The sequence below is a fragment of the Brachyistius frenatus genome, unplaced genomic scaffold (assembly GCF_029030835.1).
Source record: "Brachyistius frenatus isolate BFR_SWC_R1_liver_20210118 unplaced genomic scaffold, ASM2903083v1 Contig_16, whole genome shotgun sequence".
Taxonomy (NCBI): Eukaryota; Metazoa; Chordata; class Actinopteri; family Embiotocidae; genus Brachyistius; species Brachyistius frenatus.
In genome coordinates, this window is record NW_027210615.1 from 1,587,412 (window position 1) to 1,613,273 (window position 25,862).

Here is a 25,862-nt window from a genome sequence, read left to right on the forward strand (position 1 = left end):
TGTACATACGTCTGTGTAACATGTTTTATCATAATCTCAAGTGTGTTTGTGTGCTTACAATAGTTTTTGTTACCTTGTATTAACCAGACTTTAACCATTGGTGATCAGATCAGGCTCATATTATTCATATTTATAACATTTTGGAAAGCACTGGGAAACAGCCTGTGTTGTTGTTTGGTGTGAGGCTTTGTTGATGTGCTTTAAATAGGCCTGCTTTTGCAATACCAAAGAGAGATTCCTCCATTTTGTGAATAGTTCCTCTAAATATGTTTGTCATCAGCACAAAGAGGTTTTCAGTGTGACTGAAAAGCAGCCATTTTGGAAAAGCTTTCCATATAATATTTACATATAAAAGGATGCTAAAATACCACTTTACCTGTTGAACCTGTTTGAGAACAATCAAGTGGGAATTTTAAGGACAATTTTTAATGGTTAATTGTAAAAATGATATTATTAAGTTCAGTAATACCAGTTGTGACATGTAAAAGTACAAGCACGTTCTTCATTTAAGGCCATTGATCATGTTTCCATGTGTTTACATAAGAAGTCCCGAAGCAGAACAGAATTTATTTAAATGAAAATCCCCACCTTTTTCTCCTCCTTGCTGAAAACGGTACATTGGTTTCCCGCTCCTTTACATTTCCCCCTGCTGGAGTGTGCCAAGTCAGCAGTGTTGCAGATTGTCAGGGCTCATTTTCTTCCTTTCAGAAACGATATTTGCAGCCATTTAGTCTTGTAATAACTTCCATGGGCCTGAAAATTGCCTGAACCGACCCCCGACACACCGCATGCAGACTGACTGGGAGAAAATGTGAAGCACACACAGACGGGAGAACTTGAGATGAGTCCTGCACATTTTGAGGCTTCGAGGTATCTGTCAAAGCTGTCTTGTGACATGGCTTATCAGTCTCTGTCAGAGCTGCGGTCTTCAACCAAGGGGTCGGGACTCGTCAATGAGCCTGAAGGCTTTGGAAGGGTCAGATGTTGGTGACTGCTCATAAACAATGTTAGATGATGTCTGTCTGCATTCTGTCTCAGGATGTAGGCTGCTGTATTATTAGGGGATGGAGTAGTTATTTCATAAATAATGACTTCATATAGTATAATTATAGTAGTAGATTTGGGATTTTTCAGTTGGTATACAAACCCCCATGAATTATTTAACATTGGTAAATGTCTTTCATCTCCATTGATTCACCTATAGCGGTGCCCTCCTGGGTTAGTTATTGCATTACTTGTCAGCTGTTACATCTGCAGCTCCTGCATCCTGCTTCCTGCCCAGCTTTCTTTTGAAAAGGGTATTTTTCATCCCAGTGGGACTCTTTGGTTAAAGGTTAAGTGAGAAGTAACTGAATAAAAACTGCAAATCTAAGTTTGGCTTCATAATGTTGGTCTATGTGAGTGCATATAATATATCCCTTGACTATAATATACAATTTCCTGTTGCACTTTTCAAGGTTACTTTGTTGAAAATGTAGACTGGATCTCAGCCTTCTACTCCACATGCTGTACACTTTTTTTAAAATATTTTTTTATTAATATTATGTATCATCAGTGTAGTAATTGATATTAAAAAAAAATCAAAACCATCTGCCTATGGCTCTAGATTTCAGATCTTGTGTGGTCTTATCGTGCTTCTCTGCACCATCCAGACACTTTGTGTTTTTCCCACTTTTTGAGCTGCTTTTGTTGTGCCTGTTTCAGATCAATGAGACCAGTGATGTGATTGGTTGAGACTGGATTAATCAACAAACCCTCCGTTTGCACTTGCACTGCTGCACCACATGAACCAAAATGGCGGATGACTTTCTTGGAGACGCAGTAGCTGCGTTCTGAATTGTATACTTTTTATTTTTACTTTTTGTACATACTGCAGTTACCCTTACAAAGTATGTACTGTTTCATGCAGTATGCATACATTGTTGACATACCTCTTCGTAATAATAATGTGCCTTTAACCTTGACCCTCCATGTCGTATCTGACGCGATCCGTAGCGTGACATTTGAAGTGAAAGGAGAAACAATGCAATTTGCAACAATTGCTTTACTTAACGCAACACTTCTTTTAATGCCTCTTCTTGCTTTTGTGAATTGCGACTAGGCGGAGCATTAGTGCCACCAACTCTCTTGGAAGCGCAGATGATATGACGTGTCTTCCGCTGTGCATAGGATTGTGGGTCAGAATATCCAGAGAAGCATGCTGCCCTGCATACTGTAAAATACGACCAGATGACATCCTGGTGTTTTTGGCGTACTGAATTTCCCAATGTGTTGGGACATACTAAATCTTCCTTTGTAATACTAAATAGTGTATGGATATTGGAACACATAGACCCTTTGTGCATGAGACCCTACTGCCGGCTTGTTTACACCTGTTGTTGCCCTTGTGTGACTAAAATCTGGCTCATTGTATAAGGTACAGAGAAAAAAGTGAAAAAAAGAAAATCTTCCAATTTGTATCATTTGATTATACTAGATAAAATGCATAATTTCAGTAGGTGCTACAGTTCACGCTTATTCTCAGTTCACAGAGAAGAAGCACCATAATTAATGGTGCAAACTCATACATTTTATTGTGTTGTTTTGATCATTTTAACCTGTAAAGTGTCTTTGAGTGTCCTGAAAAGTGCTATAAAAATAAAAATGTATTATTATTATTATTATTATTATTATACTTAATAAGTTGCTGAAATTGCTGGCAGCTGTTGAAAAGGGTCAGTGCACCCAAAATAAAAATAAATAAAAAATAAAAAAATTGGGTTTTATTTTTTTCCACTTGTCTGGTTTTAGAAGTTGATGTCTTTCTATTGCCACCCCAATAAACAGGAACAAAGTATGAGCACTTTTCAACTACTTCCTACAACAGAGATTGACACTTTCTAGGACTGAGAAAATCTGTTCTCATTGGCTACAATTTGGCAAACGAACCCGTCAACCCCGGCACAAACAATTAGCAATGTCATTCTTGCTCACCTGTTAGCCATGATACTCCAAAGTATTCACTAGTTTTAACCACAGTGAAGCAGAAGTGGGGATTCTGTGCTGCCGTGCTGTTGATTAAGCTTGACATGATGAGAGCTGAAGAGCTGCCTGGATTAAAAAAACTGCTGACTCCTTTCCCTCCACTGTTTGCTCTATTCATTTCCTTCCTGCTCTTTCCCATCCCTCCACCTCTTGCTGTATCCCTTATTCCTCCAAGTGTCTCTTGTGATGCAGCTTATAAAGCAGAGGGGTAGACAGGGACTCATTAAAACTAGCTCCCCCTCCTTCTCTTTCTGCCTATCTACTTATCTTCATCTCCTTCTCGCCATATTCATCAGATGTAATTATGGCAGCACAACATAGGAGGAGCCTGTACAGAAAAATTATACTTTCAAATCTCCTTCCGCTTTAGCTATCCAAAGAACGAGACCTAATTTTTCAACCTGATCAGAAAGAGGAACGGGAAAATGGCATAAAGACAAAAGCAATGCAAATCGGAAAGAGTTAATAAGAGAAGGGCTGTGTATAAGAGACAAAATAGAGAGAAGAGGGGCAAAGATGATAGGAGGGACAGTTACAGAGAGAATATGTTAAGGAGGAAAGGAGGCTGTCAGGCTGCAGCAATGGCTGTAGCCGCTGAGTTAAGAGAACATGGGATCAGTAATGCTGTCAAACTAGATAAAACCAGACAGCAAAGCAGACTAGGACAACACAGTGGGAGGAAATGCTTATTTAGGGTACGTGACTGATGCAAGCATTTTCTATCCTCTCCTCTCCCTGTGTGTCCACATCTTCCCTTAAAATTCAAGGAGCCACCTTGTCCTGTAGCACCTCGCAAAAAAAATAGGGGGGGTATTCACGGATAGCGGGAGGGGTGACACAGTACATTTGCGCATTGCATTGTGGGAAGGAAAGGGGATGGGAGAAACATGCAGAGATTTACTAGCTTTGCTCTGGCTGCAGAGGAGCTAAAATAGCACTATTTATGGCAGCTGGATCGCCGCGGTGGATGCACAGCTACAGCAGGACAGACAGGAGGAGAGCAGGTTGACACAGCCAAGAGAGGAGCTGTGTGTTTTTTGCAGTCGGGGGAAATTAGAGAGCCAAGCAAGGTCCGGACACAAGGGAGTATCAGCTCTCATCTGGAGGAAGAAGAGGAGGAAGGCGGAGTGTTGAAGAAGAGGAGGAGGAGGGTGATGCATTATTTTTATTTTTAGATGCTGAGGGATGTTTGATTTCGTTTGACTGTGTGTGTCTCACTTGTGTCCATGCCTGATTTCTGTAAGTGCATGTGTGCATTCCTCCGTGGAATTATGTGTTTGTCTGTGAGAGATGCAATGCTTTTCACTCAGGTTTGCAGTTACAGCTCGGCAATCACTCAGCGTTGCAGTCAATTTGTGGTTGATTTACCTCTCACTTCATCTATTTCTGGTTGATTACCACTATTCTCTCTGCACTTGTGCATTTTCCATGGATAAAAAGATGGGGCACATTATATGTGTGGCATCCATATGCAGTTTCTCCATCATCTACACCTTTGAAGCTGGATGAAAGAATTGCGTCCATGTGGTCCGGATGAAAAGGGTGCACTGGTGCATCCTGTCTGAGATGGCAATGACATTTTAAGTAATCAATTGCAATCAGCTTTGAAAGGGAAAAAGAATGACTCGGTACTGAAGCAAACTTTTTCAACCTTAATGACCCCTTCGGTGCACATGTGTTGCTCTTCCAAGCATTGTTCAAACCCACAGACACTTGATTTAATTTCTAGTGGTGGGTGATCCAAAGACATCGGATGTGACAGGCTGAATTTTTGTGAATTGTGTCTAAAATGCTGTATGAAACGTCTGTAATATTTCCATTCAGTTCATTGATACAGTCACTCAGCAAAAATATAGCTCCAGTGAAGAGTTGGACCAAACTCATAAAGAAAAAATATATATGCGATATTGTCATACGGACAACCTTACATGATTTTTCCAAGTGGTAAACTGAATTTTGGAAATGATGAAGTAACATTTTATCCATATGTTTCCTGTCTGCAGGTCCAGGAATGGTTGTGTCTGAATTGTCAGATGCAGAGAGCTCTTGGCATTGATATGACCACGCCTCGCTCGAAGAGCCAACAGCAAATTCACTCTCCGTCCCACCAAGCCAAACCCATTGTCCAGCCTCAGCAGCCCGCACTTCAGCCAGCACAGCCGGCAGCAGCAGCACAGCCCAAACCTTTGGCACAGAGTCAGCCCACCCAGCGGCCGCAACCGCATCAGCAGCCGCAACCGCAGCCGCCTCAGTCTCAGCCCTACAGTCAGGCTCAACCCTACTCCCAGTCCCAACAGTATCCCCAGTCTCAGCAGTACTCCCAATCCCAGCAGTATCCCCAGTCCCAGCAGTATCCCCAGTCCCAGCAGTATCCCCAGTCTCAACCCCATTCGTACCCTTCATCACAGCCAGGGTCCCAGAACCAGCCTCACTCTTCGCCAGGCTTACAGAGACATCCAGGCCCTGGTGGCCCCCAGTCTCAGACAGGGCCCTCTCAGCAGGGCATGAGGTCTGACCCATACTCCCAGAGAGGTCCTGGAGCTCCAGGAGGTCCCACAGGAGGCCCCAGCCAGCCAGGGGGTCCTCGGATTCCCCACCCTGGTGCTGTACCCCTCCCGGGTTTGGCGAAGGCACCCTCGCAGCCGGATTTGGGTCGTGGTTCTCCAATGCACCAGCCTATGGCGCGGCACCATGACCAGACCAGAAGTGCTGGATCTTCCCCAGCCCACAGACCTCAGAGTCAAGCCCCTCCTCCGGCCCAGGATGGCCTGACCAAACTGTTTGGCTTTGGAGCATCGCTGCTTAATCAGGCCAGTACCCTGATCAACGTTGACCCTCTACCCACTGCCTCCACTCAGCCAAGCCCTGCACGAGGCAAGGTGGTGTTTAGCAATGCAACTCCCGACAGCAGGCAGCAACAACAAGGGGCTCCCGGCACCAAACCATTCGGTATGGGGGGCCCTCATGCTCCAAGCCAAATGGGGGGACCTCATGCGCCAGGTCAAATGGGAGGCCCTCATGCAGCAGGTCAAATGGGAGGCCCTCATGCGGCAGGTCAAATGGGGGGTCCTCATGCGGCAGCTCAAATGGGAGGCCCTCATGCGGCAGGTCAAATGGGAGGCCCTCATGTGGCAGGTCAAATGGGAGGTCCTCATGCAGCAGGTCAAATGGGGGGTCCTCATGCAGCAGGTCAAATGGGAGGTCCTCGTGCGTCCGGTCAAATGGGAGGTTCCATGGGTGGACCACATGCGCCAAGCCAGAAGCAGACCATGCCACATCAACAAGAGATGCCCAAACAGCAATCACCCGCTCATCATCAAAAGGGGCAGCAGGGACAACAACCACAACAGCAAGGACAGCAACATCAGCAAACACCTGCTCATCTGCATAAAGGGCCGCAGAAGCAGGAGCCCGTGGCAGCACCTGTGGCCCCTCCAGAGCCTGTGAAGCCCAAAGTGAACTGTCCTCTTTGCAAAACAGAGCTGAACATTGGCAGCTCCGACCCGGCGAACTACAACTCCTGTACGCAGTGTCAGAGCCAAGTGTGCAACCTGTGTGGCTTCAACCCCACGCCGCATCTGGTGGAGGTAAGACGAGCAACACACATACTGTACATGCAGCCAGATCTACAAACAAAGTCTCCCACATATACATGTATTTAAAGAAGTATGTCAGTAAATTGTTCCACATACGTTACTACAAGAGCTACACACACACACACACACACACACACACACACACACACACACACACACACACACACACACACACACACACACACACACACACACACACACACACACACACACACACACACACACACACCCAGAGTCATCTCCCAGAAAATCAATACCATTCAGCGAAAATAGAAAATGCTATTCATTCCACTGTTGGCCCTCTTCCTCTTAACTGTGGATACAGTTAGATGTCAGCCTCTCATCTTTCTCTTTCCAGAGGAATCTGCTCTCCTTCCCCAATTCTTCCTCTTTTATCATCATCAGTGTTTATAGGTATATATTTGATCTCTGTTTTACTCTTTTTTTTTGCCATTTTACTTTCTGTCAGACTCTTTTTTCTTTCCATGATAGCTATTAAGTTGTATTTTATTTCCCTTTCTTTAGTTCCATCTGAATACATCTGTAATTCCCCACATACCACCAACTCGGCCTCTATTAATCCTGTTTTTATTCTCAGTTTTTCAATATTTCTGCCAATCTTTCTATCTCTCACTTTGATCTTTATCTCCCCAGTTTCTGTTTTTATTGCCTTTCAATATTATACTGTAAATATACATCTATATACAAGGTGCACCTTAGTACTCCTTGGTACTTGGATTTAAGTGAACTTGGTTTAGTCACAGTCCATACATTTACAGTAATTTGATGTTTTTAATACAATTATTCACAGGAGCATTCATTGACTGATTGATTTCAATTAAACTAATGAAATATTATCAAACAAACTTCCCTTGATAATAATAACTATAATTTTACAACACAAATATATATGGCTTTTGTTAACAGAAATATGACCAAGTAGGAACAAGTTACTAAAAGCACAAAACATGCAATCAGGGACACGACTAGATGCTGTTAGTCTTTTATATAGCTTGTTATGTAATTTATTTTAGTAACTAGTGGGAGATGCAAAACCGTTGACTCGCCACTCCTTTGCCATCCCCTTGAGCTATGGTAGACTGTTTACGACACACATTTCCGCAACAGAGATTAGTAATCCTACTAATTGGAGCACAGAAACATCTACTAAAAATTGTAACAACATTCAGGATTTTATGCTTCACTTATTTGTGGCATAATCTACTGTGACCATTCATACTGAAGCCAAATTTGATGTATTAAACCATCGGGTCATTCATGAGTATCATTAGACAGGCAGCAATAATCCCAGATCAGCAATACTTCTAGCAACACCTTCGGCAAATAAAATGCTACATGCCACATGCTACCAAGCTGCAACATAACAAGCAAAACATTTAAATCAACCAGAACTGCCTTGATGACAGCTTTTTTAAAGTCATGGCAGCTTAAATGTATTCTTATGCACATGTCTAAATGTTGTAAGGTATTGATAAATAGTAATATATTCCCACCACAAATATATTTCAAAGTACAAATTGTCAAACACATAGAATTGCATTATCTTCCAGTGTAAAATAATTAATTAAACAGACCATTTAATTGACCTGGGCCATAATGTCAACCTGGTGCTTATTTCTTATAAATCCAAAAGACAGACACACTTTCAGTCAGTCACTGTCTCACTTTGACAATTTAACATGTCCTCCAATAGTCCAGTATCTGTTCAATGGGTGAGGTCTGAGTTTTATAAACCTCTTGGTTCATAAGATGAGGGAGAAGAGGGAGCAAGAAGGAAATATGAAGGGGGAATTAAAAAGACAAATATTCAGAGGTGGAAGTACAGAGAGTTAGAAATGGAGATAGATGATGGGAAGAAAGCATTAAAGAGTAAAGGGTTGGGAAAAAGTAACATACAGAGGGAAGAGAGACAGAAAAATAAAGTCTGAGGACAGAGGAAGGGCAAAGCAGAAATAAGAAAGGTTCAGAGAGAAGCATTATCTAAAAACATTCTTTACAGTTATGTTTTCTTTCATTCCACCAAAGTGCCTCTGGTCGTGGTACAATGAAATAGGTGTAAAGGCTCACTTCACCTTTATCGATCTAGACATGGGCCTGGAGTTGAAAGGAGGAGAGAAAGTGATGAAAAAGGGGAAGAAAAAAAGACTAATAAGTATGTAAGGAAGTTAGAAAGTGAAGAAATCAGAGTGAATGTAATGGATGAATTGTGTCAGGAATGGAGGAAGAAAGGAGAGAAGTGTGTAGAGTGCAGGAGGGAAGTCATATGGGAAGTAAAATTATAAGGAAGAGGGAAGAAGAATTGATGGAAAAACCAGATTAAAGAAAAGAAGCAGAAAAGTGTGTCAAGTCAGTCAGTCAGTCAGATTGAGAAAGACTCGTGTTGTATTTACTTTGAGGCGGCACGATGCCTTCAGGGTCTCTGGGGAGTACTGTTGTTCATTGCACTGTACTGCAATACGCTGTGCCTGCCTCAAGATAAACCCAGAGATACATACAGAGTTATATATAGCTATCTCTACTAGTGATTATCACTCACAACACAACACACAGCCAGGAAAAAAGGAATGGGTCAAAATGTTAATTAGACTGTGAGAAATGACCATTAAAGCTGTCAAACATGAAGATCAAAAGAGGACTTACTATGTGAAGAGCTTGTGTACAGTATGTGTGTGTCCAATGTGGGTTAAAGGCCTGCAGCTATCAGGAGGTGAATGAAACAGAAAGAGGAGATGGACAAAGCTGAGAAAGAGATGATAGAAGGATTGAAAAGTGATAACGACCACCACATGCAATTCGTTCACGCAATATATTCAAAAAGACGATGACACAGCATACTTGTTCATTTCCACTGCTACTAACTTCTGAGACCCAGAGAAGCCAGGAAAAAGGATGGACAGAGACCATGGACTAAGATGATAGAGAATTAATCAATAGAAGCATATAAAAAAATGAGTTGCAATAGAGGTGCAGAGAGAGGAGGAGGAGTCAAAAGGAAGGACAATTAAAGGAGAGAAAAATCGTAGAAAATTATGTGGAGGGACTCTGAAATAAAGATGGATGACAAGACAATCAGGGGAACACGGAGAGGAATAAAAAGACAAATTTAAAGTGGGATGAAGAGCAAAGCAGCGGTGGAAACAGATGGAGAGAGAGAGAGAGGGAGAGAACTGGAATAGAGGCTGTGAGGAAACCAGACATGTCGAGCTGAATCACGTGCAGCCTCCAGTCCAGAGGGAAAACAGCCACTAACACACTCACACTCATACAAAAGGCAGTAAGTGGAACAGTAAGGAAAAAGTAGAAGGGAAAAAAAAAAAAATCAAGTGAGTGGTGCAAAGAGGGGGAGGGAACGCTGCCAAGAAAGGAGCGATGATATCACAGATGTTCTGTATATGCAATGTTTTCTTTAACAACTCTTGTCATACTGTGGTAGCAGAAAGATCAAACCTTCATTCATTTCTACATCAGTTCAACACTTTGCCTCAGAAAATAATGTGTGCAGGTTTTATAGTGTTACCTTTTACAACTTGTCATGTACACACTGAATGCACATATTTACCAAACAAATATGCCTCTTTTGTAGTTATGTAAAGACCCAGTTTACACCTGGCTTGATCATGTGATCTGTATCTGGATATCCTAACAGGAACAGGAGAAAAAGGGGATCGGAGTGTGATCAAAAAAATGAATGAAATTTGGCGTGCAATGTGATCTCATCTCAGCCAGGAGTAGCTGCTATCTGTACAGTGTGACCAAAGATTTAAGAGACAAATCTGCCCAGCAAGCTGAAGCAAGTTTATCCACCTCCTCCTGCTAGCTCAAGGCAGCAAATGGTACATGCACCTGTAGCAGCAACTAGCAGGTTTTCCCTTCAGAATAGTTGTATAAAAATGGGTAGTACACAGATGATGTTTCTTTCTTGACCCAGGAAGCCTCCTCCCTTGATTAAAATGTGACTTTAGATAATGAGAAACCTTATTAAAACAAGCTATAAATGGAAAACCCCACAGATCAAGCATCATAATGTAGATAATTGGAGTTAAATTCACATCCTGTCAGAAGATAAAGTTGTCTACTTTGAGTCTGTTTTTGTGAACAGGTCACTCGATGCACTGACAGAATACAACCTGGTGTCTTTACTGAAAAATGAATGCGTCTGACAAGGCGGTTCAAATGAGTTTGAGTAGAAGGGGAGCGCTGCATGAGAGAAACATGGAGGTTGCGCTTGTTTCATTTATCAATAATTTAGGCAAGGTTTTTTTATATATTTATATCTATATAAATAGCGAGGCAGATGAAATATGTAAGGGGGAACTTGTGTCTCCTGAAAAAGAAAAGTAAGAAGTCACTCAGTTCATCTTGCTCCCTCTCTCCTGCATACGTTTCATCTTAATTTCTGCCTCCTTTTATTCACCTCATCTTCACTTTACATCCATCTTTCTTTCTGCCTTTCAGTCTCTGAGTTATTGTCAAATCAAATACTCAATTCAAAATAAGAAAAATACTGATCAATGTAACTTAGCAACACACATAAACAAACACTACATAAGCAGGTGTTAGTGAATAAGTGAATGAGGCCGTTTCTCTGTCCAGTCTGTCACTCAGGCTTCCACAGCTGTCACCACTGCTGTCAGAACAATTATTAGGATAACTGCACCAGCACACCTGGGCACGTCTCTGAATGTGTGTGTGTGTGTGTGTGTGTGTGTGTGTGTGTGTGTGTGTGTGTGTGTGTGTGTGTGTGTGTGTGTGTGTGTGTGTGTGTGTGTGTGTGTTTACGTTTGTTGCTGCACTCTGCACATCTGAGTAGAACTGATTAGAGATTTTGACATTCAATCTACTGAGTTGTGTTTGTGCACATTTGGTGTGTGTGTGTGTGTGTGTGTGTGTGTGTGTGTGTGTGTGTGTGTGTGTGTGTGTGTGTGTGTGTGTGTGTGTGTGTGTGTGTGTGTGTGTGTGTGTGTGTGCAGGGAAAGCATTCAAATCCAGTAATTTAGTGTGCTCAGGTGTGTTTGTATGTCTGAATTGTGTCTGAATATTACTCACTCAGATACATCTGATCAACTCTTATGATAAAGTCAACAGTACAATAATTATTTCCACAAAAAGGCCAATATTGACACTTGCTCCTGCTTGTTACCCTAAATCTGCATCTATACTGTATGTGGTTGTCTCTGATAGTTAATCCTGGAGCTGCTCTCTGTGTTTACTGTTAGTTGTACTTGGAGACAAGCATCCCAAATGATACTTTGGTTTATTTGGAAAACTTTGTCAAGATTCCTATTGTTTTGATGGAGTTGCATGACTCAGTGTCCAAATAGGCCATGATTAGTAGAAATACAAATATCACAATTTCTCTTTAACTCCTCTTACAGATGAATCTGAGCTATTTCAAAGTTTCTGCAGATGCAAGCCAAACATTTACTTGCAGCATACAACTGTCCACAAAAAAGGCATCGCTGTATATTTGTCCAGTCATGAATCAAGCCAAAGTGTGTAAAACGTCCCGCCTAAACGTAAAAAGCACACACCTGTATGAACAGCGTATGAGAAGAAGGTCATGTGACACAGTACAAAGAGTGATAAAGTCCCTATTGGGAAGAGGTCGAGGGTGATTGGATGGAACAAACACAGGATTTTCATCCGTTAGACCAGTGTCTGAGTCAGTGAGATAACAAAAGTCAAACTGGATTTATCTGAAATTATGCACATCATGCAACGTGTTTAACTTAAATAATGTACTTTTACAAAATATATGTGACATATGTAACAATACATATCTTTACCCAAACCTTGATCTTTTCCTAACCCTAATAATGTGTTTTTTGGTGCCTAAAACTAAGGCACCTTCCTTTTCACGCCTAGGAGAAGCAAACTGTGACACTGACATGGTGTCTTCTAGTGGACTGATGCTTTAACGAGATACCGGGTCGATTTGTCACAAAGCTTTTATTATGCTTTGCTGTTATGTAATCAGATCATGGCTGTTCACAGTAAAATGGAGCAGAGATGTTGCCAGTCATATCGTTAGGATCTCAGTGGAAGTAATTATTTCTCCATAAGACACAATGATTGCCGTTATAGTAACCATTTTATGCTAATTTCTTCTCACTTAGACTCTCACAGTCAGACACATCATTTTGCCTCATGCAAATGGCCAAGAGGTTAAAATGGGTAATTTCATGAGTTTCTATGTGTGTATGTCTTTAGTTATGTGTTTGTACATGTGTGGAGTTCCCACAGAGCTGATTGGTCATTATAAAGGTTGCTGTCTACTCTATCGGGGTCATTGGGGCAACTCTACAGGAGAAGAGTTTAGTTTTGTTTAATTTTTTTCACAACAGCATTTCATTATTCTCATCTTTTCTTCTTCCTCTCGGTCTCCCTACCTTTTTCTGTGCTCTTGCTCTCTGTTATCTCCACTTATTGCTTGACCCGCTCTCCAGTCCACTGGGTAAAATAAACAAGAGAATAACAATCTGTAAATTGATGAGCAGTGAGCAAACACCCAGAGAGGTAATGGGGCGAGGAAACAGCATGGAAAAAAACTTTAAACAAAAGACAAGGAAGCTACATAATGTTTCAGCGTTTGACATTTAGTGAACACCAAACAAGCAAATGTCATAAACTAATTTTTGCAGCTGCAGGATGATGACCATGTCTGATTCAGATTTACATGGTCACAGAACAAAACCTTGATGCACACACACAAATACACACTTGGCACAAAATCGATTCAAGTCATCCTCATCATCAGCTTGTGATGTGCAAGTCACAATACTCCACTTTACTGTGGCTCTGCAGTCAACCTATCAATGTGTGTGTGTGTGTGTGTGTGTGTGTGTGTGTGTGTGTGTGTGTGTGTGTGTGTGTGTGTGTGTGTGTGTGTGTGTGTGTGTGTGTGTGTGTGTGTGTGTGTGTGTGTGTGTGTGTGTGTGTGTAAAATTACAGCTGACTAACATGGTAAAGAGAGCATCGTAATGTGCACGTGTGAGTATAATGTATGTAATCCAGTTGGTATGTACGTTGTTAAGTGTGTGTGAGAGTGGGCGTATAGGCACTGTGTGTGTGTGTGTGTGTGTGTGTGTGTGTGTGTGTGTGTGTGTGTGTGTGTGTGTGTGTGTGTGTGTGTGTGTGTGTGTGTGTGTGCGTGCGTGTGCGTGTGCGTGTGTGCGTGTTTGTGTGCGTGTTTGCGTGTCCCACAACAATTTCTACGGTCTGTTCAGCTGAATTGCTGGTCAGCATCTGAAAATAGTACGGACAGAAAAGAGCAGATGTCACATTGTGCAAGAACCCCCCCTCACACACACACACACACACACACACACACACACACACACACACACACACACACACACACACACACACACACACACACACACACACACACACACACACACACACACACACACACACACACACACACACACACACACACACACACACACACACACACACTATACGCCCACTTTCTCACACACATAAACACGCCACTGCCCTGTCAGTTTGTGTGTATATGCATGTAAATGTGTGTCTGTTTGTTGGATATTTTAAGTTGCACCTCACTCGTAAGCCAACACTATACACTGTAAAGGATTTTACTTTGTAACCATAGAAATTTGTCCAAGACTTCCTGTTGTGTTACTTATCAAATCAAAGCAATGTAAAAGTAATCAAACCAATTCAGAGGCGATGACCTCTCTTGAGCATATCCATGAGTCTTTCAAGGAAGACTGATTATACTGCAGTTTTTGATCATGCAATTGGTTCAAGAATTCAGGTGTCAGCATTGGTCTTTAACAATTTATATCAGTCAAAATGACTGCCATGCATGAAAAAGACTCGCAGCCGTGTACCTCAGGGCTAGAAACAAGGACAGAGGAGTCATGGGAAGGAAACAAGGTTGGAATGAGTCATGTTTCCATATTTAGCGAGAAGTTGGAACAAAAACAGAGAATAAAAGCAGCGACAGAGTTCCTAATGGACGGGCGGTTCGCTCCTGCACTTCAGGACATTTCAATACAATTAATAATACAACGGCTCGCCATCCTCTGCTATCCTCCTCCTCCTCCACCTCCTCCTCCTCTCCCAGCCTCCGTCCAGCCACCTCCTCTCCATCTGTTCCTTTCATCTCGTCCTCTCTGCCTCCTTTTTTCATCTTCTCCCTCCCACCCAGATTTTCCCAGGTGGGATTCAAACTGGCAACTTTCTGATCACTGTCCTGCTTTGAGTGTAAAAATAGCCTTCTGTCTTCAGCTCTCACTACTTCTCTCCTGCTCTTCTCTTTATTACATTACTCCTTTTATATCTATTTTTATCTCCCCTCTTTTTAAATAATCACCTTCCTTTGTGCCCCTTTGTTCTCCCATCTTTGTAGGAAACTAAACCCTGCTCCCTTTTCTTCCACTGCTCTCTCTGTCCAAGTTCTTCACTTATTCAGCAGACCCAAACTTAACTCACCTTTTGAAAGGAATCATACAATATGCATTCAGAAACCTGCAAGGCAAGTGACTTTTTTTTGCATGTGTTGGTGGCTTTTTAAAAAAAAAAAAAAAAAATTCTCTGCCAGTCGCTTGTCAAAATTAGTAATCAAAATCACGACAGTCACGGGAAAAAAAAAAAAGCCTTCGGTTTGTCTGACCTTTATGACTACAAAATCCCTCACTGAGATGCAGGTTTTGCTGTTAAAAGGAAAATGTAATGTATTCATGAAGGGATATCGTGACTCCACTTGCAGAAGATTCTTCTGTTCATGTTTGTATAAAAAGACAGAAGCTTTATGTCTTAGACAAAACTGACATTTTTTAAGCTTGATCACACTTCACTAGTTATTGATGACTATTTACCATATTCCTATTCCTATTGATGAATAAATTCTATAAGAATTTAAAAAATGCAAGATTTCTAATATGCCAAGCTGTATTTTGGATAAATATGTATAATATACCTTGATTTATGCAGCAGTTTAGAAAGGCAAGGCATGGCACATTTATTTGTAAAGCACATTTCAACAACAAGGCAGTTTAAAGTGCTTTACATAATACAAAATGTAAAAGCAAAATAATTTAAAGAGGTAAATAGAAAATAAAAATAAGGAACACAACAATAAAAGTTACAGTGCATTGTAAGAAACGAGTAACTATTTGATTTTATAAATCAAAAGGGCCTTTTTGTCAAACAACTTCAGTGAAAAACAAAATCGAAATTCTGACATCATTAAGGACGCAATTTATAAGGAGTTCAAAGCGATGTATTATTTACATGAGAGGCGGCAGAAGAATTCAGTTGTTGCAGACTCTTTGTTGCAGGTTCTGTCATTCCGATTTCATTTCAGTGTCATCATTCCTAAACGTTAAATTGGGCATGTTGAAGAGCAACAAAAGACTTTTGGAGAAGTTTGATTATTGGATTTCTGGATCTTAAAACACATTTTCTTGCGTATGCTTTCTGCTGTCTCCCTGTAATATGCAGGTTTCTAACTGATGTGTGACATTATGCTAATATATCACTATAATGAGCTCTATAAGGAGGATTAAAATGATTCACAATGATGGTGAAACGTCCTCAGTATACAAATGTATCTTGAACTTTTTGATCTCCTATTTGATGTTAGTTTAATGATTTTAAACTTATGTGCTCATGTATCTCTGTTCTGAATCCGTCAGGTCTTTTAAAAACCTCAAATAGACAATTTCACCTAACGTCAACCCAGGTCTTACCCCACTGTATAGACTCTTTAATGCTGCCCGAAACTTTTTTTCCTTTACCGGTGCCTTCCATGCAGACTTCAAACTCCTGTAACTCTTCAAACTCTTTTCTTTTAGAGTGACGTCTGTGCCTGGCATCGTGTGCATCGTGTGCACAGTCAGTTCTTTAAATACTTTCAGATGACGTGCACTGAAGCCAAGCGCCTGGTTTGTCTCACTTGGTTTCGTAAGGTGGGCGGGGCAAGTGCCATTTTAAGATCTTTCTGTTAATGAGAAGAGACTGATGAAGACCTGCTGCTTAACAGCCGTTATTGTTCCTACAAGACTCTCTGAATGAAAAAGACTTTACATATGGCAAATTATTCCTCAGCTTTTCACTGTAATGTAAATCAAGCGCTCCCAGTCTGTTGTTATTCGGGGTCTTCTGAGGTTGCTTCATTTATGCACCCTCACGTGTCTTCTCTCTCTTTCAGATGCACACGCCTCCTTTTATTTCACCCCTCTTGCTCTCATCTCTTCATTTGATTTCCTCTCCTGAATCGCAGAGTCTCTCCTGCACCTCAGACTGCTTTTGTACCTTCTTCCTCTTTTCTCTTGCAGGTCTATGATGCCTTTTCCTCCTCTACCCTCCTACCTTTCTCCTACCCTTGTCCATCCTTCCTCACTGCTTCATCTGTCTCCTCTTCCTCGACTCTCTGCATCCTTTTCTCCCTTCCCTTATAGTTGTCCCTTCCTCATTACCTTCTTGTCGTGTGCAGCTCTCGTTGTGTGGTTGAGTTACAGCTGCGTCACTTTTCTTCTCTCTCTCAGTCACTTGTTTTTCAAACAGTCATCTCTCTCTATCTCACTTGTCCTATTCTCTTGAACTTTTTCGGTAAATATAAAGCTCCCTGCTGGAAACAAAGTGCTTGCTATAAATCACATACAAAAACAGACACACTTTTGCCCGATAACCGTAGGAGTCCTTGAGACATAGGCAGAGATATACTATGGCACTATTTAAGCTTGCTAAAGCATTTTGTTGATTTTTACTTCAATTTCTCACCGATGTGTGACATTAAAGAAATATAATGCTTTCAATTCCACTCTTTCACGAGAATCTTTTCATCAATTAACAGAAAATAACATTTTGAAATCACAGACTGAACACTCATGTGTCATCCATCCATTTTTTTTTTTTGTATCTGCGGTCGGGTCCCGGTGGTAGCAGGTCATTTGCTCTGTCGGCTGCCTGACTTCTACAGCACCCCATTCCGATGCTGGTGGTGGGCCCACAGGGTGACGGCTCCATGTTGTTTTTCCGGGCTGTGCCCAACTGGGCCTCATGAGTACCAGTACGCCCGTGAACTTCCCGCCTAGGTCTAGCTCCTGGACGGTGCCCATGTCACCCTTGTCCAGGTGAGGTAGAGCTACACCAAAAGGTACTCATCATCAGAGTGTTTAGAATCGCTCTTAGTCTGGCCTCTCCCCTGGGAGCATTTTGCATTGGGAGACCCTACCAGGAGCTAATGGCCCTGACATCACTGCTCCCAGGATCACTGAGAACCTCAAACTCCTCCACTATGTTGATGTGGCGATTCTTGGAGGAGCTCATATGTCATCGAAGAGCTAAATAATTTTGTAGATGTACAGCTGAGCACAACCAAAACTGTAAATAAGCCTACATAAGCGTAACACTATAACTTTATAAGCAACAAAGTGAGATTTTCAGCTATAATTTAAAGGTATTAAGTGATACAAGCAAGATCAGAGACTTGTTTACACTGACTTATTCCATGCTCCCATCCAGGTTAGATATACAGATATGCAGCGAGTGGCAACGGTGCAGCATAGCAACTTGGAAAGATAAGCATGTACGGAGGAGAGAATATGAAGGAGGGCAGTGAGTTTGTTCCCTCTGTATAACCGCAGAGGTGCGGCTGGGGATCTTTGCAGGGAAACACACTGTTCCTAAAGGTGTCTTGCTAAATTTTTCAGGAGTGCAGGTGAAGACATCCTCTATAAATAGTTCTGGGTAGATGTCTTAATTTTTTTTTTTTAAAGAGTCGATATTTTTCTGGGGCTATGCCAGCTAAAACATTTTGCTGTGTGACTGACTGAGAAGGACTTTAAAATGTAAGTCACTCTAATCCAGCAGCTTTTTATCTTCACCTCAACAAACACTTTGCCTCCCTGTGGGCATGTAAAAGGAGTAAATCCTTTGAGGATAAGTTCTTGTCTCATGTCTGCTATTCATGCACATATGTGTGACACTGCTTCTTTATAGTCAGGCTGTTATTACTGTCCCTCCTGCAGTCAATGGCAGTAATGTTATTTTTAAAGTAGAGGCAGAATGGGCCTCCTGGGGGCCGTCAAGTAGCACCTCCCTGAGAGACCCTCAACGTGACACTCAGGGATGTACTTCTACACACTACCGAAACAACTAGTTTATGATCTCTGGACAGTATAACGTGTCAGGAAAGAGACAGATCAATAGCAACAGCAGATCTCGAGGGAGTTGAGGAGGTAGGTGGGTGTTGTCCGTTTGTTTGCCTCCTTGCAGTACTTTAAAGTTTTGCATTTTTCCTGCCCTACTTTCACTTCTCTCTCCGCCATGTTGCCTTTAAATGGGTCAGTGAGGAGAGCTGTTCCCCCTCCCTGGGCTACACGGCTGATTAAGAGCACCCCTCACACACGCCAAAAGAGATTCCCACGGAAGCACAACGTGATTCTGAACTAGTTAAAACCCAAAGGTGAAGGGACGATACTGCTGAAGAGAAGATGGGAATTCCCTCACTGGGACAAAAAGCGTGAATGAACAGGAAGCAAGATTGTTTGTTTTTTGTTCACATTCTAGAGATTTAAAAACACACATAAATGAAACTTTGACTAAATAAAATGTTTTGCAGCATTTACTTCTGAGAAGAATATGCATGAAGATCTGGAAAATCACTCCAAAAGATTTTGAAAACCATCCTGCAAGCATTTGCTCACATTCAACCAAAGTGGCATCAGTTAGGCCCAGCTTACGATGAGCATTACAGTTCATCTCAAAGCTGTTTGAGAAGGCTCAGGTCAGACCACTTAACAGGCTAGTCAAGTTCTTCTACAACAAAATGGTCCTTCCACAGAACTTTTGATACAAAGTTGGACGTACACTATTGTCTAAAATAATCTGATTTGGAACCGAATTGCCGGGCTTGAACCATGACAAACATCCCCTGAGCAAAATTATGCAAAAGTCAGTCGACAGGAGTGTCCACATAATGTATATCCGTGGTTACTTGGAGGGCAATATCAGTGATTTTGCACATTTTCTTCCATTTTCTATACCACAAATCATGTATTGTGTACTTAACAGTACGTCTGACCATTTTTTCCTGATCATTATGCTGTGTTCGAACTTTCAGACAACCATTATCTTTTTCACAAAGCATGTGATCCACCCATCAGTCCACCAGAGGATACCGTGTCAGTGTCACGTTTTACCACGCCAATGCGTGAGAAGTACATGGATGACTATCGAACAAGGAGATCGTGTATGTGAAGTATAAAAGGGGATGAAGTCCACATGGAAAGGAGGTTGGAGGTGGTTGAATGGAACAAACACAGGAATTTACTAAAGTCACATTTGTTACATAAGTTAAATTGTAACTTATGTAACAAATGTGACTTTAGTCGTCCATCACACTGAGCATCTCCTTTACATTAATACGTCTTTGTAAACTTCATTATTATTCAACATTTCAAATAGATTTGTATTTACACTTGCATTGCCATGATGATTGAATTTTTTAAAATAAAATGCTGACTTGTGCTTCAATTTAATACATCTGTAGAGAGTTTAAAAAATGTTACATATCAGCATAACTTTAAACTAACCTTGAGAAAAATCTGCAGCCTTTATTCCTGAAGCCATGACAGTAGAGTGAGATAAATTCAGGACCAAATGAGGTTGATCTCAGACCTGTTTGACAGCCAAAATGAGACCCACCACACATCAAAACCACTGAAGAAAAGGCATAATGGAGAACCAGAGTAACACTTCTGCCAATTGCCAGTGATAGAAAACAAGATGAGCGCTGTTTTACCAAGATGAAGCTTGAGGGCACGGATGAGATAAGAAAAAAAGAAAACTACCATTACTGGAGCTGAGTCCACTGCTAAGCCTTAATGAAGGATTCTCTTTGAGCAGTAGGCTGAGGAGTTGAGGCTTCTCGAGTCATTATAGCTGACTGGAGTAAAAATGCCTTATAGTGACATGGAGCTTGTTATCCCCGGAGGTTTCAGAGCTGGAATGGAGGTTTCTGTTTGAAAAATATACAGTATGTCGAATTTAAAATGGATCTCTTGTGCGCTGCAGTTTGATGCAGCAGAAAGACAGAAAATCACGGCTCACACGTGGCTTTCACATCCTAAAGCCTCGATCACAGACAAATGGCTCATCAGCATTTTTGTCATCCTGTGCATTCTGCTGCATTCAACAGCTCATATTGGGTCAAAGATGTCAGGTTAGCATATAGAGATAGAATTAGTCAGAGCATTTGTGCACTTAAAACTATGAGTCCCCTTGATATTTATTATAAACTATATAATCCTGAAAAGTTAGGTGAATTGGAGTGAAAAAAAAACATTCAATAACATTTTTCTGCTTTAATAGAGAACGAATGCAATCCCTGCACAAGGATTCTTTTTAGATTACATAAAATACAGCTTGTCAAAAGCACATGATCAATTAATCTCATTACTTGAGAATTTAATGAGTTTCAGGACAGTGCCCGCTCAAGTTAGCCTGTTTAGGAGTATGACTGTCGTACTTGTAGGGTGGCTTTCTTGAGAATAACTTGCTTTAGACGAAGGTGAAGACAAGCTTGACTACATCTGCTGCGATGCTCTCTGGAACTGCAGCTAGGTGGTGTGACCCCCCCCCCCCCCACACACACACACACACACACAACCTCTGGTCCCCAGCAACACACCCACCAAGTTGGAATGCAGATTGGAAGAACAGTGATCGAGATATGCGAGGGACACCCAGAGGGTCAGAGTATGCACATGCCAAAAGTCTTTATGACAGGTTGCATGGCTCAGGTGAAACTGATGGATCTATAGCCTGAAACATTCTGTGTTAAAGCTAAAAGTGACATTTTATAAGTAGAATGGTTGTTTAGACGTTAGCAAAAGCAGAATTCTTGATATTCTGGGATCCCTGACCATGGTATAAATTTTACTGAAGCAACAGGCAAGCTCTGAGAGCAGGAAATTTGGCAACCACTGTAACTTGAAGGGACTTACCATACTGCGTGGGTCTCGCTGAGGTAAAAAGCAAAGCCTCTTGTTGCGTTTTTTGCCCCCACAGCTCTTTCTGTTTCTCTCCGGGGTTCTGATGTGTTCATATCAAAGACAAACACGTTGATCTGCCTTTCTTTTACATGTTATCTCTCACACACACACACACACACACACACACACACACACACACACACACACACACACACACACACACACACACACACACACACACACACACACACACACACACACACACACACGCCATTTTAAAGTCTGTAAAAGAAAAATGACTCATGAAGCTAAATTCTCTGTGTCGTGTCTATTTGTTTGTCAAAAATTGAATGCATAATAACACACAGAATTATACATTATAAAAATGTATCTACTCTTTAAAGGAAACCCACTACACACACAGACACACATCCGCAAACACACAGTCATGACTCACATTGATTATCGAGTGAAAAGGTTGAATGACTCAGACACACATCCCATCCACCTGTCTTTTTATCACAACCACTCTGATTTGTTCCGTCAAAGCACCTTTTATACTCCTACAGTTTGTGTGTATGTGCATGTGGGCCGGTGTGTGAATGGGAGGTGGAGTTTTTTTGGGGGGGAGGGTCGTGATGGACAGAGAGAACATTGATTCACGCTTTATTTTCACTCTCTGGCTCTGTGACTGTCTCTCAGGAGAGAAGCAGGGCTGATGAATGGCACCTGTGCTTCACACCCCTCTCTGTTCTCCACCAGGGTCCATTCACAATTTTTACATCTTTTTTACTGATTCATTTCAGGTGCTAGAAATGTGACACCCTGAGGATGCAGAGTTGAACAATGAGAATCTAAACTGAATGTGAACAGCTATTGATTAGAGATGATTGATTTGCCAACAAAAATATTAAAATTAACATGCAAGATGATAAGAGAAGAGGCTGAAAATGAAAAAAAAACTAAAGGAAAATATCTCTTAGGTTCCAGAGTCCAGTGTACAAAGTGTACAAGTCACGTATGACTGCAGTGTGTCTTAGCTATGAATCATGAATGCACTCTATGCAAGACTACAGAAGCACAACATAAGTATTGAAGTGATGTGGATGTAGGCAAACACAAATTCAGGAGAACATGCTAAACACGAACAGTAAAACACTGACCTTTCACTGCCTGCAGCATGAAAGAACAAATATGAAAGATGTGCATCTAAAGTTTTGCCACACCTTGAAGCTACCACCACATGAATCTGTATATTTTCCTAATTAATTTGCAGTTGTTATTAACTATGTAAGCTGCACTGATCTTGATTAGAAATGTTTTATAGTTGGATCAGACTGCATTGCACTCATAAGGAGACATTTCTGATTTTCTGCTGGAATGAAGAAGGTCATGATGAGTCAAAATTACGACAAGTGATGAGAGACCACACTCATGTCATCACCACCATTTACCCTTCTTTACATTAAAATTAGAAGTTCTGTTTCCTTCCTTCATTACTTTGTCTCTGCTCTCTTCACTTGTCCTTCTCTGTCTTCCTGTCTCTCTCTCTACCCCAGCCGGTTTTATTAGAAAAGCCTTACAAAGCAGCAGATGCAGGCTGTCGCTGTTACAACAGATGCCAATCTTTTCACAATTTCACATTTATATAATGAGACAATATGCAGTTCCAGAGAAGATACGAGAGCAGTTTCAAGTCTGTGACAAAGAAAGAAGTGGTGTTGAACAAGTATTAAACAACCTTTAAATGCTATCAGAGCCTGTAACCACCAGCAATGGAGCCATTTGTCATAAAACAAGTTAAGCTCCAAAAAGCTGGAGGTGCTCTGTAATTAAATCGATCCTCTACAGGTTAATGGGAGGAAAATAGTAGCTGTTTTTGCAGAAGTGTCCAATGATACCCAAAGAATAAACAAGTGTTTAGCAGAGCAGAGGGTCACTAGCTGGTGGGGATTCAATAGTTTACTCAAAGATACTACTGGAAGGCACATGGTTGATGTCACAGGCAGTGCAGTTATTAGGGCACTTTGTCTTCTTTGACTACAATACCACACACAACTAGAGTTTTAGTTCTAATACAAAATAAAACGGTACAAATGTAAAAGTAAGTATTTTTTTATGGCAACTTTTAAAGGGCAAATTTCTGGAAGGGTTTCACAAGAATAAAATTGTATAAAAACAGAAAGTATTACTCATAAAATATGTTTTTTTAAAACAGTAAAATATGTAAGAACAATCCTTTAAAGCACACAAAAGCTACAAATACTAGGCAGCATGAAGTGAAACAAAAGCCAGTTTGAATATATAAGTCCTCAGCTGTTTTATAAGATGGGTGTACTGTAAGTCGTTTTGCTGGACTTGGTTAACAGCCTTTGCAGCGGCGCTCTTGATCATTTGTAGACGGTCCAGGGATGACTGTCTGAGAGGTGGATGATATGAAAGCGTGGATGATCATCTTTAACTCAGTTTGGGATACAAAAAGACCTGAGTTTAGCCATGCAATGGGCCAAAATCATTTTCTGTGGTGATCAAATATGACACCCAGATTTCTAAGATTAGACTGGACTGTTTTTCAAGATCAAGAATTCATTTCTCATTACATATTTTAAATTGTTTTTAACCCCTTAGATCATGACACACTTACTTGCAATGTTTCTCGCACATAAACCTATTTGTGTTTTGAAATTGAAACTATAACAAGCAATCCTGTCCTTGTTGCTATATATATATATTTTTTAGTAATGATTCATTATTGTCAGTAAGCTATAGGCTAATGTACAAGTACGAGTGTACATTATAAAACACAAGTTCAAAAGCTTAATACCTTGAGTATTCTGCATAAACTCCCCCTGACAGGATGACAATGTCCTCAGTGGTTGCCATGACAAATGTTGGTGGTCCGTCTGCCAATCAGCTGTCAAGTCCGCTATGTGTGGCTGCCCGTCGCTGACACTGACAGCCACCAAGATGTGACACACACACAGACATGGATAAAGATGTGAGCATGCAAATGTAAACAGACCGCCACTCAGGCCAGCTTTATGTGTGTTTGGATGGAGATAAATGTGTGCACACTTGACTTGCAGACTCTGTACACAACCACAGACACAATCGTATGCACGCAAACACACACACATTTACGTCCAGGGTGCACACAGTACATTTAGATGTACACAGAGGAGACATGGAGTATCCGAGTTTGTTGCTCTGCAAAGCAATGCGTGATGTTATTTTACTTTAATGACTACATTTGACGTAGAAGCAGAGCAATCCTGAGACCAAGAGACTGATAGAAAAAAAAGAAAGAGTGAGTATGAAAAAAAGAGAGGATTAGGAAAAAAAAAAAAAAAAGCAGGAAAACACCAGGCAGCCACGAAGGGAGACAAGAAGCGAGAGATTGAAAGTGAAGGACTGAGAGGAGATAAATCAAGGGAATGACTTATAGATGATGAGTCAGCCGTGAAGCAGAGCGCGAGCCCGACAGAGCGAGCAAGAGAATTTAGCAGTGAGAGAGAAATGGTCAGAGGTCGCGATACTGAGCGAGAGAGGGAGGCGTCTCATGAAAGAGGGAGAGAAAGAGACAAACTGGAGGGTATACCCAGCCCGATCCATTTTTACTTTATCCTCACCCCCCCCCTTGTGCAGCTTACTGAATGGATGATTCCCAGGCAAGCTGTGCCATTCTCTTGGTGTTTGTGGGGGTGTTTTCTGTTTCTGCTGGCCGTCCTGCCCTCGAGCCTGAAGCTTGATGTCTTTCTGCCCCATTACCTCCTCCATTCGTCCCTCCTTCCTTCCTTCCTTCCAGCTGTTCTCCTCTACCCACTCAGATTTCTCTCTCCCTCTTTTCCTCTCTGTTGCTTCATTGGTATTAGAATTCATGTGATTAAGCATGCTAATGCAGACATTTCTGGACTGAAAATTTAGATGAACAGACTGCACTTAAAGCATAATTTTCTTAATTCTCTATAGACATTTATAAAGACCTACCAGTCATCAGAGATGAGTGAAACAGTAAATGTAAATCTTATATGCTTTTCTTAACATGTTAAATTACATAATAATTCCAAATTAATGCACATAAACGTGTATAAATAAGAGAGAGGGGGAAAAACTAAATTTAATTATTTAGAAATGTGCCTGTTTGAATTCTTGTGTCGCTACAATAAATATGAAGCCTTCAGCAGCTAACTAACTTAGCACAATGACTGAAAACGGGGGCAAAACCAATAAAAAGCCAGTCACTAATTAAATT

The 25,862-nt window shown here is 41.3% G+C and overlaps 1 protein-coding gene across 5 annotated transcripts in view; it reads left to right on the forward strand.

Moving 5' to 3' along the window:
- Positions 1-25,862, forward strand: part of bsna (bassoon presynaptic cytomatrix protein a) — a 162,485-nt gene that overhangs the window by 67,549 nt on the left and 69,074 nt on the right. For all 5 annotated transcript variants that reach the window (XM_069693893.1, XM_069693895.1, XM_069693896.1 and 2 more), the window contains one exon: positions 5,028-6,611. In XM_069693893.1, coding sequence (XP_069549994.1) covers positions 5,028-6,611 — 1,584 coding nt within the window. The remainder of the gene's footprint in view (positions 1-5,027; positions 6,612-25,862) is intronic.